Source organism: Phasianus colchicus, chromosome 22 (genome assembly GCF_987193195.1).
Source record: "Phasianus colchicus chromosome 22, bPhaCol1.hap1.1, whole genome shotgun sequence".
NCBI classification, from domain to species: domain Eukaryota; kingdom Metazoa; phylum Chordata; class Aves; order Galliformes; family Phasianidae; genus Phasianus; species Phasianus colchicus.
Genome location: NC_143457.1, coordinates 1087340 through 1103012, shown reverse-complemented (window position 1 = coordinate 1103012; position 15673 = coordinate 1087340). Strand labels below are relative to the sequence as shown.

General features: G+C 46.6%; 2 protein-coding genes across 2 annotated transcripts; one reads left to right on the top strand and one right to left on the bottom strand.

The window, feature by feature from the left end:
* Positions 1 to 43: 43 nt before the first annotated feature.
* On the bottom strand, positions 44 to 2178 carry PPCS (phosphopantothenoylcysteine synthetase). Its single transcript, XM_031607989.2, has 3 exons — positions 1629 to 2178; positions 1216 to 1319; positions 44 to 553 (listed from the first exon to the last, which is right to left on the bottom strand). Exons 1-3 carry the CDS (start codon positions 2161 to 2163, stop codon positions 230 to 232), a joined length of 963 nt encoding a protein of 320 aa, XP_031463849.2. The 5' UTR covers positions 2164 to 2178; the 3' UTR covers positions 44 to 229.
* Positions 2162 to 14925, top strand: ZMYND12 (zinc finger MYND-type containing 12). The gene is made up of 9 exons (XM_031607961.2): positions 2162 to 2195; positions 2255 to 2339; positions 3060 to 3201; positions 8588 to 8759; positions 9610 to 9779; positions 11196 to 11318; positions 12128 to 12254; positions 13209 to 13354; positions 14487 to 14925. Exons 1-9 carry the CDS (start codon positions 2162 to 2164, stop codon positions 14604 to 14606), a joined length of 1119 nt encoding a protein of 372 aa, XP_031463821.1. The 3' UTR covers positions 14607 to 14925.
* The last annotated feature ends 748 nt before the right edge of the window (positions 14926 to 15673 follow it).

The window sequence follows — 15673 nt, the reverse complement described above, 5'->3', positions numbered from 1 at the left end:
AAATACCATCCTTTGGAATGCTTTCACTTCAGTGCGCTTTACTGTTTGTTTGGTTTTTTTTAAAGCAAGCTATAGCAACTATGACCAAGCAGTAGAAAAGTGCAGAGTTTTGGACGGCAGCCTTCTCCATAGGGTTGCACTGATTATTATTCTATTCACATGGGACAAAGAGTTGCTCCAATTCTGCTCTCTCTAGTACAATTTCATTTGCTTCATCCAGAGCTGCTCATCAGATTTTCTTTTCCATAAATAAGGTATGTTGGCCCTGAAGATAGCTCACTATTTTTTCTTCTATTTCCACACCTTGTGCTATTTCCTCCTCGGAAAGAGATAATGGAGTCTGTGAGTCTTTGGTTACAATAATAACAGAGGTTCTTCGTGACTCCAGGATATTTGCTACCACCACCTGGTGACGATATTTCTCCAGAGCCTGGCGTGATTTATCGATCAAGATCAAGGGATCTGTCTCCAATTTAAAGGAAATAACAAAAGCCTCTGGAGCCCATTCTTTGACGAGAGGAGACAGCATTTTTGGCACCATCTTCATTGTAATCTACAGTGGGAAAAGACAATAGGAAAAAAAAAGTCACTGAAACAAGGGGAGTAAGGAAATTCCACCTTCATTTCATGTGAGTCTTACACCGGAAGGATTTTCAAGACACTGTTTAGTCAGATTTCATTAACAGGGTAAAACGTCAACAGCATGTACTGCAAAACTGAATTCACATACCTATCTGCTGCTAACAATAACCAGGGTGTTCTTAAGCCATGAAGCAGGCCTGCAGTAACTGCATGAGCTTGTTATTATTTAAGTACTAAAGTCCACTCTGCTACTGTAAACATCAGCAAGGAAGATAAGAGAAGAATGTGAACTGCAAAATGCAGCGTTTTCAGCTCTCGAAAATCCAAGCACCTTATCAAATCATAACCCTTCTATCATCTCTTTAAAGCACATGAAAGATACATATGCCAAAATATGGGGAAAAGGAATAATTGCCTTTTTACTCTCCAACTTCTTTGCATCTGGGCGTGCCACTGGGAATCAGGTAGGGTCTTATTTTTCCTGTGCATAGGAATTAATTGTGAACACGTATGTTTCTCATTAATGAACCACTGCTCTGTGACCTCTCCCAGATCTCAATGCCAGTCCCCTGCCGCTACATCCATGACAGGACAGGGGGGCAAGGGCAGGAGCCTTGCCCAGGTGCACCTCACCTGCAGGGCCCCCTCTGAGGACTGGATCTTGTGCTCAGACATCTCCGAGGCAGGGATGTAGAAATCAGACACAGCAGCTGCCAGGTAAAACATGACGCCGGAGCCTGCGAGAGACACAACCATCACTGCTGGCAGCCTGCACAGAGCAGGCAGGCCCTTCTGCACTGCCATTCTGCAGCAGGCTGCGCTGCCAACACCACCTGATGCCGTGAGAGCTGCAACCCCTCACACACACTTCCGAGAGGGGCTCAGAACAGAGCAGAGGCGACCAGTGAGGTGGGCCCAGCCCCTCAGCCCCTGAGTGCAGGGGTCTCCTTTCCCCGTAGCGCAGGAGTCCCACGCAGCAGATCCCTCCCGTCCCGTCGGTCCCGCTGCCCCCACTCCCCTCCCGCCGATCCCAGCCCCACCCGTACCGAACGGTGCCAGGGCGCGGGCGGTGGCGCGGAGCAGCGCCAGATACTCGTTCAGACCGGTGAACTCGAGCGACAACAGCGCGCCCGCGTCGGCTGCCTGCCGGTAGGCGCGGAGGGCGGGCAGCAGGGCGGGGAGGGCGGCGGGGTCTGCGGCCACGCCGGGGGGCGGCCCCGGGGTGAGGCGGAGGGCGTCGAGCAGCGCGGGGCCGGGCGGCGGCAGCACGCGGGCCCAGGGGAAGGCGGAGCGCGCGCGGTGCAGGAAGCAGACTCCGTACCCGGCGCTCACCAAGCGCTCGGCCGACACCGCACCGCGCCGCCCGCTGCTGAAGTTCTCCAGGAAGCGCACGGCCCGCATCTCCAACGGCACCTGCGTGCCGCCCGACGTCACCAGCGCCACGCGCCGCCCGCTCGCCACCTGAGCCGCCGCCCAGACCCGCACGCGCTCCTCCGCCGCCGCCGCCACGGCTTCCTCCTTCGCCGCCGCCATGCCCGCCCTACCTCCGCCTACTTCCGCCGGAAGTGTCTCCGCCGCCATGACGGCGCTGCCCTCTTCTACTTCCGCCGGAAGTACCTCCCACACCGGAAGCGCCGCCCCGTCGCCACGGCAACGCGGCCACCGCGCTGAGGGACGCTGGAGTGGTCCGGCCGCTGCGAGTTGTGCGAGGCGGCGGCGCGGCTGCGCTGTTCCCGCTGCCGCCTCACGTATTACTGGTGAGGGCCTCCGGCTGTCCGCGCCCCCTGGGGCTCTCGGTGCGATCACGCTTAAGGACAGACCTCACCGGTGTCACGAGTCAGGCTCGGGGTTGGGTTGGCTTCGTTTTTTTTTCGCTCTGGTGCTGAAAGTGAGGCGTTCGCAGGAGGCGAGTGGTGTGTGGGGCTCTGTGAGTGAAGGCCTTAATGCACAGTGTGGCGGCACCGCCTGCGGGCCACGCGAGTGTGCTGACATCCCGCCAGCTGTGTGCGTCCCTCTGACACCAGGCTGAGCATCAGCCGGGTGCCTCACCGCTCCCACGGATACCTGACAGGAGGCTGCAGTCAGCTGGGGTCAGGCTCCTCCAAACAATGTCAGGACAGGGAAACGGCCTGGAGTTGCTCTCAGGGATGTCAGGTCAGATATCAGAAAAAATTCTGTCACCAAAAAGGTTGTGGAGCTTTAGGACAGGCTGCCCAAGGAAGTGATGGAGTCGCCATTCCTGGAAGTGCTCAGAAGATGTGGAGATGTGACACCTAGGGACGTGGTTTATGGGTTAATGGTTGGAGTGAGGCCTTGGAGGTCTTTTCCAACCTGAATGATTCAGCAGTTCTAAGAAGTTATGGAGTGGCGGCTGTTGTGAGTAACTCTTGTGGTGAAAGTCCAGAAGAAACAACAAGAAATAATCTTTATGTTATTTCCAAGTAAACAAAAATATCATTCTTTCTTTCTCTTGTTAGCGATGTAGATCATCAGAAAGCCGACTGGGTTAGTATCCATGAGAAAATATGCCAACTGCTGATTCCAGTCCGCACATCCCTCCCTTCTCTCACTTCTGAAGAAGAAAGAAAATACAGAGTGGAACAGCTGGTGAAGAGGCAGGTATGTACAAGAAGAAGGAATACCACTTCAAAGCGCAGCCAGTGAAATTTGATTAGATCTCTTTCTGTATTTTGATGTGCATTGTGTTGGGAGGGCATGTAGTTTGTTAATCAGTATTTTGTTTAAAAAAAAAAAAGTGTATTAAAGACTCTTCAACTAAAAGTTCCCAATAAAAGGAGCAGGAATGTTCTCTCTCCAATTCTAAAAGTCTATTGCCTTCTGGCAGGCCTTCCTCCAAATCTTGAGTTTTCTTATCTTTGCTGGCCCGACAGCAGCAGTCCGGCATCTCCTATCTTGCAATGGCAATCAGCAGTAAGTCCATTGGGATCCAGCTGAGTTCTGGTTCTTACGAGTGTCCTCATCCCTCACTGATGAGAGGGATTCCCCTTTCTCAAAGCAGAGAGCAAAGAAATAAAACCCTTCCCCTTGCTTACCTCAACAACTTTAAATGCTCTTTCCCACTATGTGTGGTTTTTTTATCTCTGCTTTTTGGCCTCCTTGGAGGTGCAGATGTGCAGCTCCTTTCCAGTCAGAGAAGTTTTGAACTGCTGTGGGTTGGTTTTTTTTGTGTTTGTTTATGGGATGCAGGATCTGCCTCTCCACAGTGTTGATAAAAGAAACTAACCCACCCAAATACCTCTGTTACTTAGAAAGATCTTTCCCATAAAAATAAATCATCCTTCTATCGTTGCAAAACTCCTAATCACAGAATAGCAGGACAACAGAACAACTGAAAGTGAAATGGTAACAAACAAACGGTGCCACTGAGAGGATCATTAATCTTCAGTGCTTTACATCATGTATTGTTTTTAAAATTGTTTCTGGGTCAGGTGTTAGCACTTTGGCTCATTGCTGAAGTCATTACCTTTCTTGTGAGCACGCAGAAGGAAAAAGCCTAAAAGAGATGGAACCTGCAAGGACAAAAGTTGCGCGTGGTGAAAGCTTGTGAGAGGCTTCAGGCAACAGATTCCTTTAAGATTTGTAGCAATTAGGCGCTGACACCCAAGTTTGTTTTGAAAATGTCACCTGATGGCAAATCACAAACAAGATTGTTGATCAAAGTGCAGAAAAAATGTGTTATGACAGTATATTGTTGAAGCCAAGAGGGTGGTAGAGGTGAGGTGAAGGCTGTGCCTCATTATCTAAACATGTAGAAGAAGTCTGGAAGTGGGAAAGACATCCTAAATATAGGAAAAACAGGCTTCGCTCATGTTACATACAAGCCCTTAAGTTGCACAATTGTATGTCAGGAGCATTTCCATCACACAGTGACAAGAATAATGCAGAGTGGTGGCAGTTCTTGTGCTTATTTACAGCTTAAAGCTTTTGCAAAACACTTTACCTGTAAATCAAATGTTGTCAAAAGCATCTGTTACTACATTATTGATTTGGTAGCAACTAAAACTATGCTATATACATTACAACACAGCACATGACTGCAGAAACAAAGCAGTACTTCAGCTGGAAGCTAATCATTTCTTTTTATAAGGTTCTACGGAGTGCACCAGGATCATAAAACTGGTAGAGAAGTAGGCAAAGGAACAGTCACTGCTCTTGATTGGAGTGCACACCTAGGTTAGCACACAGTGACTACAGAACTGCAGCTTGAGCCAAGGCTTGGATTGACCTCATAGGAAGAGGTACAGAGAGCAGATTCCAATTGTTTTTCTAAAGGAAGATTTTTACAGGATTTTTAACAACTCTCCTTGCTTTTGTTCTTTAACCTTAGTATATACTCCAGACTGTTTAAACAAAGCAGATTCTCAGAGCGTGATATGAAGGGGCATGTTGTCTTTCTTCTCCCGTAAGAAAAGGGTGAAAAAGCAGAAGCATTTTGTTTGTTACCTGCTTTCTTACACAGCAAGACTGTAGCTCATAGTCCACCAGTGAAGTCTGCTTTTATGTGCAGTAAGGTATAGGGAAACTGTCCTAGACTGACTGATGAGCATCAGAAGAGCAGTATGGAGAGGGTGAGATTATTCAATGCCCCATCTTTATTTTCTTATTCAGAGGGCAAACAAAAATGCTTGAAAGGTCTTTGGTGCTCAGGGAAAAGCTATGCAGTCTCTTCACAGAGAAAAGCCCTTGCACATGGGTTTATTATTTTCTGAACTTTTCTATTGTACTTCATAAACTCCTGTGCTGTGCTTATTTGGAAAATATGGAACTCAAGCCTCTGTCAGGACACAGGAAAGCTTGTGCACACTGGAATGCCCTTTGGGCTAAGGGAAGATACATTAAGCTGGGAGCCAGGAGGTTATGAGTTTCATACCTCAGATGTGCTCCAAAACTTTGTTGATAGAAATCTGCTTTTGTCAACATAGCCGTGAGGGTGCCTACAGACAATACCTCCAAACTGAAAAAAATCCAAGTTTCTGTTTGTAGAATAGCCTCACCTGCCTGCACCAAGCATGATGTCAGCTTACCACAGCCTCTGGGGATGGGAAAAAATATGCACCTTGGCCAGCTACAGCCATCCTCCAGCACCAATGCAGCCCTGTTGATGCAGGCTTTTACTGCAAGGGCCCACTTTCAAACTGACTGGAAGCCCTTCTTCCTCTTTAAATTGTGTTTTTCCTTAAGCATGCCATCATGACGGGTGCCTACAAGTGTGGAAACGGATGTGACACAGAGCCCTGAGCGTGTGCCCAACCCCCTGCTCCCACCTGCAGCAGAGCTGTGCTCCTCTGCCTCCTCAAACCCCAACCGGGGAAAAATTCATGGGAGCATCTTCAGAGAAATGTTGTAATTGCTGAACATGTGAAAAGAGTGCAGGGCAAAAGCTAATGATGCCTCCAAGGCTTGCAATTGCGCTGTCTTAAATATTCCATGCTGCAGGGCTTCTGTTTTCTCCAGCCCTTTCTCCTCCTGTATGTGCTGATAGCACAGGTGCAGGAGAGGGGAATGATGATTGTGCTTCCGTGCTCCTGGATGTCCTTGCTGCTGCAGGTTCCTCTGGGATGCATTTTGTGAAGCTCTCATTTATCTGGAAAGTGTGTCCCTTTATCTCAGCCAGGATCTCTGGTACACACTCACACACTGTCCTTGTGGTTCCTTGCTCCTGAGCTGTTCCTTCACTTTTATCTGCCTCTCCGAGCACTTCGAGTTCAGTAAAATGCTAAAACCATAACCTGGTCTCTAAAAGCACTGAAATTTGCTTTTTGTGCCCTCTGCTCTGCTGCAACTGGGAAACGTCAGGCAACAAAGCACAGCCTGCAAAGAGGTACAACATTATTTTCTGCAGGCACTCACTGCACAGGCCTGTCTGGGCCTTCTAGCCAAAGAAGAGCGCTTTGTTACCTACCATGCCGCCCTGCTAGGCATACCAGCAATGAGATTTGTTTGCAGGCAGCCGTTCCTCTGTTCTGCATTGTGCGAAAAGCCAACAGAGAAGTGCTGGGAGTTGGCAACAATCATGATGAAAGCTAAGAGAAATAGATAGGTAAGCATCCTGGCTCTTTTTCATTGGCATCCTGTAGCATGTTGTAAGGGCACACCATCTGCAGTTGCTGTAGAGTTCTTGGCAATGAGCAGGCATTCAAATAGAGAAACATTTGGAGCTTATGATCAAGTATTGCAAAGGGTGACAAGACCAAATGTGGTGTGGACTGCTAGGAGCAGCAAAGGACAGGAAGCAGTTGTACCTATGGCAAACACTATGGTTTCTGACAAAGAGAAATCCTACAAAGCTAAGACTAAGCTTGGGTTATGGAGATGATAGAATCATGGAATGGTTTGGGTTGGAAGGGATCTTAAAGACCATCCCCTTCTGACCTCCTGTCACAGGCCGCTACAGCTACCAGATCAGTTTGCCCAGGGCCCCATCCAAGATACAGGAATATAATGCTGTGCATTGGAGTTTGCTGACGACACCAAGCTGAGTGGTGTGGTTGACACGGTTGAAGGACGGGATGCCATTCAGAGGGACCTCGAGAGGCTGGAAAGGTGGGCTGGGTGAACCTGATGAGGTTCAACATGGCAAAGTGCAGAGTTTGGCACTTGGGCTGGAGGAATCCCAAGCATCCCTACAGACTGGAAGGAGCGGTCCTTGAGAGCAGCCCTGTGGAGAAGGACCTGGGGGTCTTGGTAGACGAAAAACTTAACATGAGCCAGCAGTGTGCCCTTGCGGCTCGGAAGGCAAATGGGATCCTGGGCTCCATCAGAAGAGGGGTGGCCAGCAGGGACAGGGAGGTGATTGTTCCCCTCTACTCTGCTCTTGTGAGGCCCCATCTGCAGTACTGCGTCCAGGTCTGGAGCCCCCAGTACAAGAAAGACAGGGAGCTGTTGGAGAGGGTCCAGAGGAGGGCCACGAAGATGATCAGGGGACTGGAGCACCTCCCCTATGAGGACAGGCTGAAAGAGCTGGGCTTGTTCAGCCTGGAGAAAAGAAGGCTGCGGGGTGACCTCATTGCAGCCTTTCAGTACCTAAAGGGAGCCTACAAACAGGAGGGGAATCAAATCTTTGAAAGGGTGAGTGACAGCAGGACAAGGGGAAATGGTTTTAAGCTGAGGGAAGGGAGATTTAGGTTGGACGTCAGGGGAAATTCTTTACGGAGAGAGTGGTGAGGTGCTGGAACAGGCTGCCCAGAGAGGCTGTGGATGCCCCGTCCCTGGAGGTGTTCAAAGCCAGATTGGATGGGGCCCTGGGCAGTCTGGTCTAGCATTAGGTGGAATGGTTGGTGGCCCTGCATGTGGCAGGGGGGTTGGAGATTCATGATCCTTGAGGTCCCTTCCAACCCTGCCAATTCTGTGATTCTGTGATCAACTTTCCGGACTGCATCCAAACCGTCAGCCCTTCAGAGCCCAGAAGTGGCCAGCAGAGGGTGAGAGGAAGCTGCCAAGCCCCAGGAATCACGCGGGTACGCTGCTGTCCCACCCGAACCTGCCCTTACAGTGTGCTGCAGCACGATGTAACGAGTTCTCTCCTTGCTTCCAGACAGTGTCTCCTGCAGCTGGAGATGTGCCATGCTGGCACCAGCCTGGCAAACCATACGCTCTGCTGCCTGCTATGAGTCACCATTATCGTCAGCAAAATCCTGCTGTAACCCCTTTGTCTGATCTTTTCTATGGTCTTGTGATGATCGTTTTCTGTGCTTCACAGCTTTTATTGCTACAACCTTGTTAGTCCTTTTTCATAGGCCTGAAGGATTCTTTGTCTCATAAGACACCACATGACCTAAGAGGATGCCCAGAGCTGTTCTTACCAGAAGTAGGAATGAAATCCAGGCACTAATATGACAGCTTTAATTTCCATCTATTAATTACAGACACAAATAAAATTACACAGTGATTGTTAACAGCGCAAACTGGAATGTAAAAAGAGACCATGCATATTATTTCTCCTTATCCTTTGCTCACCTTGCCCCACTATTATTTTTCCTGGCAGAAATACATCATTGATCTTACATCCAGCACAGCCCAGAAGTTTATTTTCGATGGAAAGCATAAAAAAGCATTACCTGCAGCTCTGCATGCATTGCGTTTCAGCACCAAAGTATATGGTTCAAGTTCTGTGCAACTGCTACCTGCCTATCTCCTCTTGGCTGAGGCCTGCATTGGTAAGCACTGGTCTGAACAGTAACTTTGGCAAGGGCAAGAGCTCCCCTGGGTCAGGTTTCTGGTTTCCTTTCAGCATTCCAGGGAAGGGCCAGCTCTGCATTCATTGTGCCATGTCTGTTCTATGCCCAGCCTGAAGGGCATCCAGGGAGATTCAGGGTACCACCTCCTGTTTTCTGTGTTGGACAGGGAAAAAGATTTCTCATCGATGGTGAGAGATCAGTGAAAAATGGAGCATTTTCTCCATCTCTAACTGATTCTCACAAGAGAAGGGGTATGAAGTTCAGCTCTTTACCTCTGTGGCTTCTATGGCTCACAAAAGCATTAAATTCCCAGCCAGCACACTTTTGAGGCCACCCCATCAGAGGAGCACCTCTGTTCGTTCACAGAAGCGAGTTCTGCCTGGAGCAGAACTTTTTCTCATTGACTGTATGGCTCAGCTGCACACATAAATGACTGAGAAATGATTGTAAACCATTGCTGTAACAGGAGTAGACACAATGCTCTGCTGGCGAAGCTGAGCAATGTCAAAGATTGTTGTAAAATGGGGAGACAAGAGAAGGAAAAATATCCCATCGGTATTTTGAGCGTGATAATACAGCAGTTGTTAGCTTCTACCTGGATGTTACCTGTTTTGGACACGTGTTTCAGAGGCATTGAAGGCAATGCAGTTTCTGGTTTCTCTTGTAGCTGTCTGTAACTTACATTCTGAACACTTGCTTAACTCAGAAGTGGGGAATCCATAAACTGTGTCTTCATGTCAAACTGCTGCAAAGGGATAGCAGGCAATATCCTCTACATTTCTAAGCAGAAAGTGCTCTGTATCTTGCTTATTTCTGTATGTCATTTCAGGTGTTGGCAACCTTCAGCAGGCATCTAACTATCTCTCCCAAGCTCAATGGATTGTCCTCAGAACTCCAGATTGCAGTGGTGCCTTTCAGCATAGATTGCATCGCAGTTTGGGGCTTCTCTATGTCGCTGATGGAAACTTCAATCAGGCTTTATATCACCTGGCCAATGATGTAAGCCAATAATAATGCAGAAGCCTTTCAGTTTTCCTTCCTTCTGTAGCTGTTCTGAGCAATATGAACACCCAACAGACAGGTTTGTCGCACTGATTTGAGGAACCAGGACAGTACACATTAAGAACACCTGAGCTGCATGACTCTTAGACACCTGTGTATCCATGTGTTAGCCAAAGTTGTGTTTTGCCAGTTCTGGTTATTCTCAAGTGATATATAACTCATCTTTCCTACATCTACTTAGAATTTTTTCTGTCAGCTTTGTTAAGATCCTGATATCAACAGACATTCCTACCGCAAACTGCTGTAGCAGCCTTTTGTTCAGCAGATAAGTGACTGTATATTTTGGCTGTCATTTTCCTTAATACTTTTCTGTTCAATGGCAATTTTCCATCATCCATTCTTTAATGAATGCCTCACTTACCTATGTAAATATCTGGTTCAGTTCCTTTTTCCCCAGTTCAATCTTTTTAGCCACGACAGTGGTTTGAGAAATGTGAAGTGGTTATTGCCAGCAATGTTCCCGGGGATGGTTCGCCTGTTATTTAACAGCCCAAAGGCAGATGAACTCTGTGACTTCCTATTTATGTCCCACGTCGCCTAAATTTACCCAGTGCAGAGTGATGTATACCCACTACTGTTGAATTTGATAGTCACTTTTTACAACAGCTTTCTGTGGGCGTAAGCGATGACACACAGTGGAGGAGGATTAGAGGCTTTCTATCGTAACATACACAACTCTGTCTTCATTTAGTCTGTAAACCTACTGTAAACCTACTGGGAGAGATTCCCTGCTGTGCCACTTTTGTGGTTTTTTTAGGTTGCCTTGGTCTGGTGCTTGAAAAGGAGCAGCGCAGTAGGTTTTTTTACTACTAGTGAGTCTCTGGGCTGCATCAGAGCAGCACAGGACCTGCTTGGATTTTGGCTGAGTGTCTGAGATCTGCTGAGAGTCACATGCCAGCTCAGAATAGCTGGAATGTGCCAGTGCCTCCCCACTACCTTCCCCTCGCTTTGGCTGGGGCTTTGGGGAGGAAACAGCCTCCACAGGCACGTCTGGAGCTCTGAAAAGCAGCAGCAAGTTGTTCATTTGAAGACAAGAGACCTGCAGGATGCACACTAAAAGGAAGAGGTGTGAGGAACCTGTCCCATGCTTCAACAGGGCAGCACACCATGAAAAGGAATCTTCTGCACCAGCTAGCAGGGCATTTGGGCGTATTGCATTCCTGTGTATAACACACAAAATATTGCTTTGCAGGTACCCCGTTTTACAGTTACAATCAAGTGTAACTAATGCTGTAGTTACCCAGAAAAAGACAGCATTTTGCAATATTATTAATCTGTAATAATGAAAAATTTCTCAGGGTTTATATGAATGTTAAACTCCTGCTTTTTCTTTTCTTTTAATATTCTTTTCAGATTTACCTTGCTAGTTCTACATTTGGACTAAAATCTGTTGAGGCCTCTGGAGGGTATTTCCACATGGCTAATGTTTTTTTTCACCAGAACAAAATGGACATAGCGAACTCATTGTATGCTGAGGTTCGTAAATCCAAAGCTCATCCTGTCTCCATCTCTCAATTAACTTTTTTTTTTTTTCCTGTGTGCTTTTCAGTGTTTCCCTGTTTCTGACTGCCTTTAATATGATAGCAACCGTATCAGTGTTTTAGCATCAACATTTTCATATCCAAATATTTCCCCGAGTTAGAACCAGAACAAATAAATTCTGGAAAAGGTATTGAAGTTGTAATTTTCATAGGTAAACCTCATTAAAAAATAGCTTTACTAATCAAAGCCCCACACCAAAGGCTGAAGACATTCCCACAGGCAGAGAAGGTGGCCAGGGAGTTTCCATAACCAAGGAAGAGTGTCCGAGCAGTGGTGGGATGCAAACAAGCCGTGTAAAATTTAAGCAGAATATCAGTGAAAAGTCACACTGCTAAAAGCTTGTCAAATAAAGAAAGTGACAGTTGTCTAATGACCATAACAACTGGGGAAAAAATGAACTTTCAGTTGTTTAGCCTGACTATTTTATGAGGCTTTGCCTCCACTCCACTCACAAGCATCCACCAAATTTGCTTTGAGTTATCAATTGAGTTAGTTTTGTTCAAATTTGATGAAAATTTGTATTCAGATAGAGAAATGAGCTTCCAACTCAGGCTCCCACTGGGAGAAGAGCCATCAGATCTCCATGTGAAACATCCAGCTTAGCAGCTGCCTGCCCACTAAGCAGTATGCGCTGGGGTTGTTGCGGAAGGGACGTGCACTGCAGAATGCATTGTTTATAGAACAGCCAGTTGCTAAATACCATGTGTTCACATGGGTGAAATAATTCATTCACTTCCTGGTAGGTCACTGACATCTGGCACACCTTTCTTGTGAAGTCAGTCCAAACACAGGAGCAAATTCACAAGTTGAGAGCAGAAAAGTCTCCGTTCACTGAGGACAAGGAAGTGGAAGTCAGTGAAGACACCATGAGTAAGCACCACTATTGTGCAGGAGTGTTTGGGAGACAGGAATTTAAAAAATCCATCCATCTTAGTGTTCATATTTACTGTGTTGGCTTTTGCACTGTCTTTCTGTAGACCGAATTTAATCAGAATCATGGGTGTTTCTGACAGTTGTGCCCAGTAGGTAGTGCTGGATGAAACAAATGAGGCCACTTTAGAAATGAGAGTGTTCAAGTGGAAACACAACCTTGCCCTTTTGGTTTACCCTACCCTTTTCACAGTATCCTTGACAATGACTCCAGCAATACAAGATGGTGCCTTTCAGGATTCAATTCCACTTCAGCATTCTCGTTTCTCAGCAGCTCCTTTCCTTTCATTTAATTAGGTGAAATTTCATCTCACTTAGGTAATGCCAGCTCTATCATCTGAAGCAGTGGGACACAATGAAATAGCATGTGTCCATAACTGGATGTATTAGTCTGGAGAATATGCTACAGGAAGGTGTATGAAGCATTGGGAAATACGCTAGTGTGCATGGTATGACTTCAGCAGTCCATGAAGTCAGTCTAGATTCCATTCTTTGTCTTCCTTCTACCATCTACACTCATAAGAATGTTGCCAGAGAAGAAGAAATGCTTCTGCAAATCCCTTTACCTGGCGTTCTGTCAAATAATATTATTGCTGCAATAGGAACCAAACAAGGCAGGTCTACATGAATCCATCTTTAGATGTGACAGGAGTATGAAAGTTGCTCTTTTTATGCAGCTGTTCTGACTTCACATCCTTACTAAAGGCTAATCAACACAATTACAGACTGGATGAAAAGATATTTGTTAATGGGTATGGAATTTGCATGGAGCTGGAATGCCACACTGATGCTTGTTGTAGAAGTGCTTTGATGTCTAGAAGAGATAATTGGGCAGTTTTGAATATATTATCTTGTATACATACATCCAACAAGATTATTTCATTCTTGATGCAGCTGAAGCCCAGCAAGCAGAAGCAATTCAGGTCCTGAATGCAATACTAGATATCAGAGAAAAGGAACCAAAGCAACAACCTGGGGAAACTGCCAGAGTCTTGCATGCTCTTGCAATGCTTTATTACCTAATCATGGATTTATCAAAGGTAAGTTTCACCTGTTGAAAGGGTGCAGGAAGGTGTTGGCCCCATTCCACAAAGGCATGAATGCAAGCCAGCTGCCACTGGCTCCTCTCCTGAGAGCACGACTACCTTGGAGCACTGGACAACTCAAGGCAAAGCTGCTCCAGTAGCTCTGCACAAAGCCAGCTCATGCTCTGCACTCTGTCAGGGCTAAAAAACCCCACTGAGTCTGTTTCAAGCTCTGCCTCATCATCCACAGCAGATCCTGTAGTTACTCACCTTTTCAAGGTTTGTCTTTCATCCTGGCAGTATAGGTGCCTCTCACAGGCCACATTTAGACATCAGGCTGGATGTTATGCAGTGAGAAAGATGTAGGCCTTGCATGTATCTCTCCATGAGCAAGACTCCCTGCAATTACCACGATGGGACCCTGTAATTCAGTTTTGAATTTGTGCTGCTGTATTTGAGAGTTTATGGCTAAAACTTTCAGATGCAACTGCAAACTTCAGCATGCAATTTTCTGCACTTAAGATAATTAATTTTGAGAAAGTGCTGAGCTTTAACCTTCTGCAAATCAGGCCTCTTCGTTTGGGCTGAGCAGTCAGACTCTCAGGTTTCTTCTGCCTGTGATTTGAGGGATGGAAATACAGATTATTAATGGTCTCTGTTGTGTTAGAGAAAGCTATAGTACAAATAAGTGTTTGGAAGACACAAAGAAAGAAATTCAAAAAAGAAAAAAAAAAAAAAAAGCAAAGCTTTGTGAATGTGAAAATGTCTAGTCACTGGAAGGGCTACCAAGGAAAATGAGGGATTTAGTTCAAACAGAGTTGATGCAGCTGGTTTTTCCTGAAATAGCTTTCAGAATGTTCAGATGAACTGGTGTGTCAGATGGCAGGTAATGCTCTCCAGCAGGAGGAGCTGGGGTTGGTAATCTCTTCTGTCTGCACCACTGGATCCTAAATATGATATCTGGGCAGCTTTACTCTCTCCTCTAAAGCAGCTTGTACAGGTCACCCTCTGAAACAGGTGGCTGAGCAATTGGAGCCTGGATCAGATCCAGCGCAGCCATTTCAATGAGTCTGTACAAGTATTTTAAGTACCCTTTGAGAAAAGCCAAATTCTTCACAATTACATTGTCTTTTCTGTTTCATTCCAGGCTTGTGAAATAGGGATGAAAGCTTTTGACCTGCTGAAACAATTACCCCAGCAAGAGCCTCTAGAAGCCATCGGCTATTTGTTAAAGCTGATTGACTCCCAGGCTTCCTGCACAAAATAAGGAGCTCTTTCTACCAGAGCCAGGTGCTTGGCTAGGTTATTTAACTAGGTGGCTGGAAACGTTAAAAATGCATTGCAAGCTGCAAGTACTTTTTGCTGTTGTCACTTCTCTAGAAGTGTCCCTTTCCATTTGGAAGTGTTTGAAAGGTAAGCTTGTGGTATTTTGTTACATGCTTGTCAACCTCTGCAGACTGCTACGGAATAACAACATGAGAATGGGAAACAAAAGCACTACCAGTGCATAAATTGTTGCCTACTTGCTACTGTAATGAGGGTAACAGCCTCTTATCTCCTCACATTGTCTGACAAGAAGTTAAGACCAGCTGAAATGTGTTTGTTACTGTTTTCCTCAATTTTCTTTTCGCTTTGATGAGTAAGATGGGGTGGAAGGCTATGGGAGAGGCCTGGGGAATGTGTCCACTACATTCCTAACTCGGATGGTTGACACCTGCTCCCCAGAACCTGGTTGGGCTTGTTCAGGTGCTGCACCATTCTGTAGTGCCCCTCCATTTTCAAATCCACGCTCTCACTGTTTGCAAACCTCCATCAAGCTGACTGCCAATCTGCAGCCCTCACAGGCTTCAAATGCCCCTGGGAGCAGAGAAGGAAGAAAGGCAGGGTACAGGGTACGCATGGCCCTGGGAGTGAAGGCTGAGAAGCACTAGAGAAGGGCTAGAGGAGTCCCTGAGAACAAGTTGGGTGCAGGGCTGGAGGCAGCTGTGCAGTGAACTTGGTTCAGACACTGGAGCATGTGACAGACTTGCACCGCTGGGAAAGAGGTTAAGGGAAACTTGCCCTGCTGCTAAGGTCTGGATTCAGCTGAGCTTTAAGCCTACGATTAAGTCTCATTTACTTCAGGAGGATTTATGAATGCATTTAATTGCCTTGCTGAATTGGGTTGGAGTCAAGTACGCTTTTAAATGCTTTGTCGAGCTGGGACCTGAGCAATTAGAAGGGATTGATGCTGCTGCTAAAGGGAAAGTTGCTCACTCCAATCCAACTGATTTTTAATTGCACAGGGTGGAATAGCTGTGATTGGTGCACACAAGGGCCCCACGGCAGACCAGG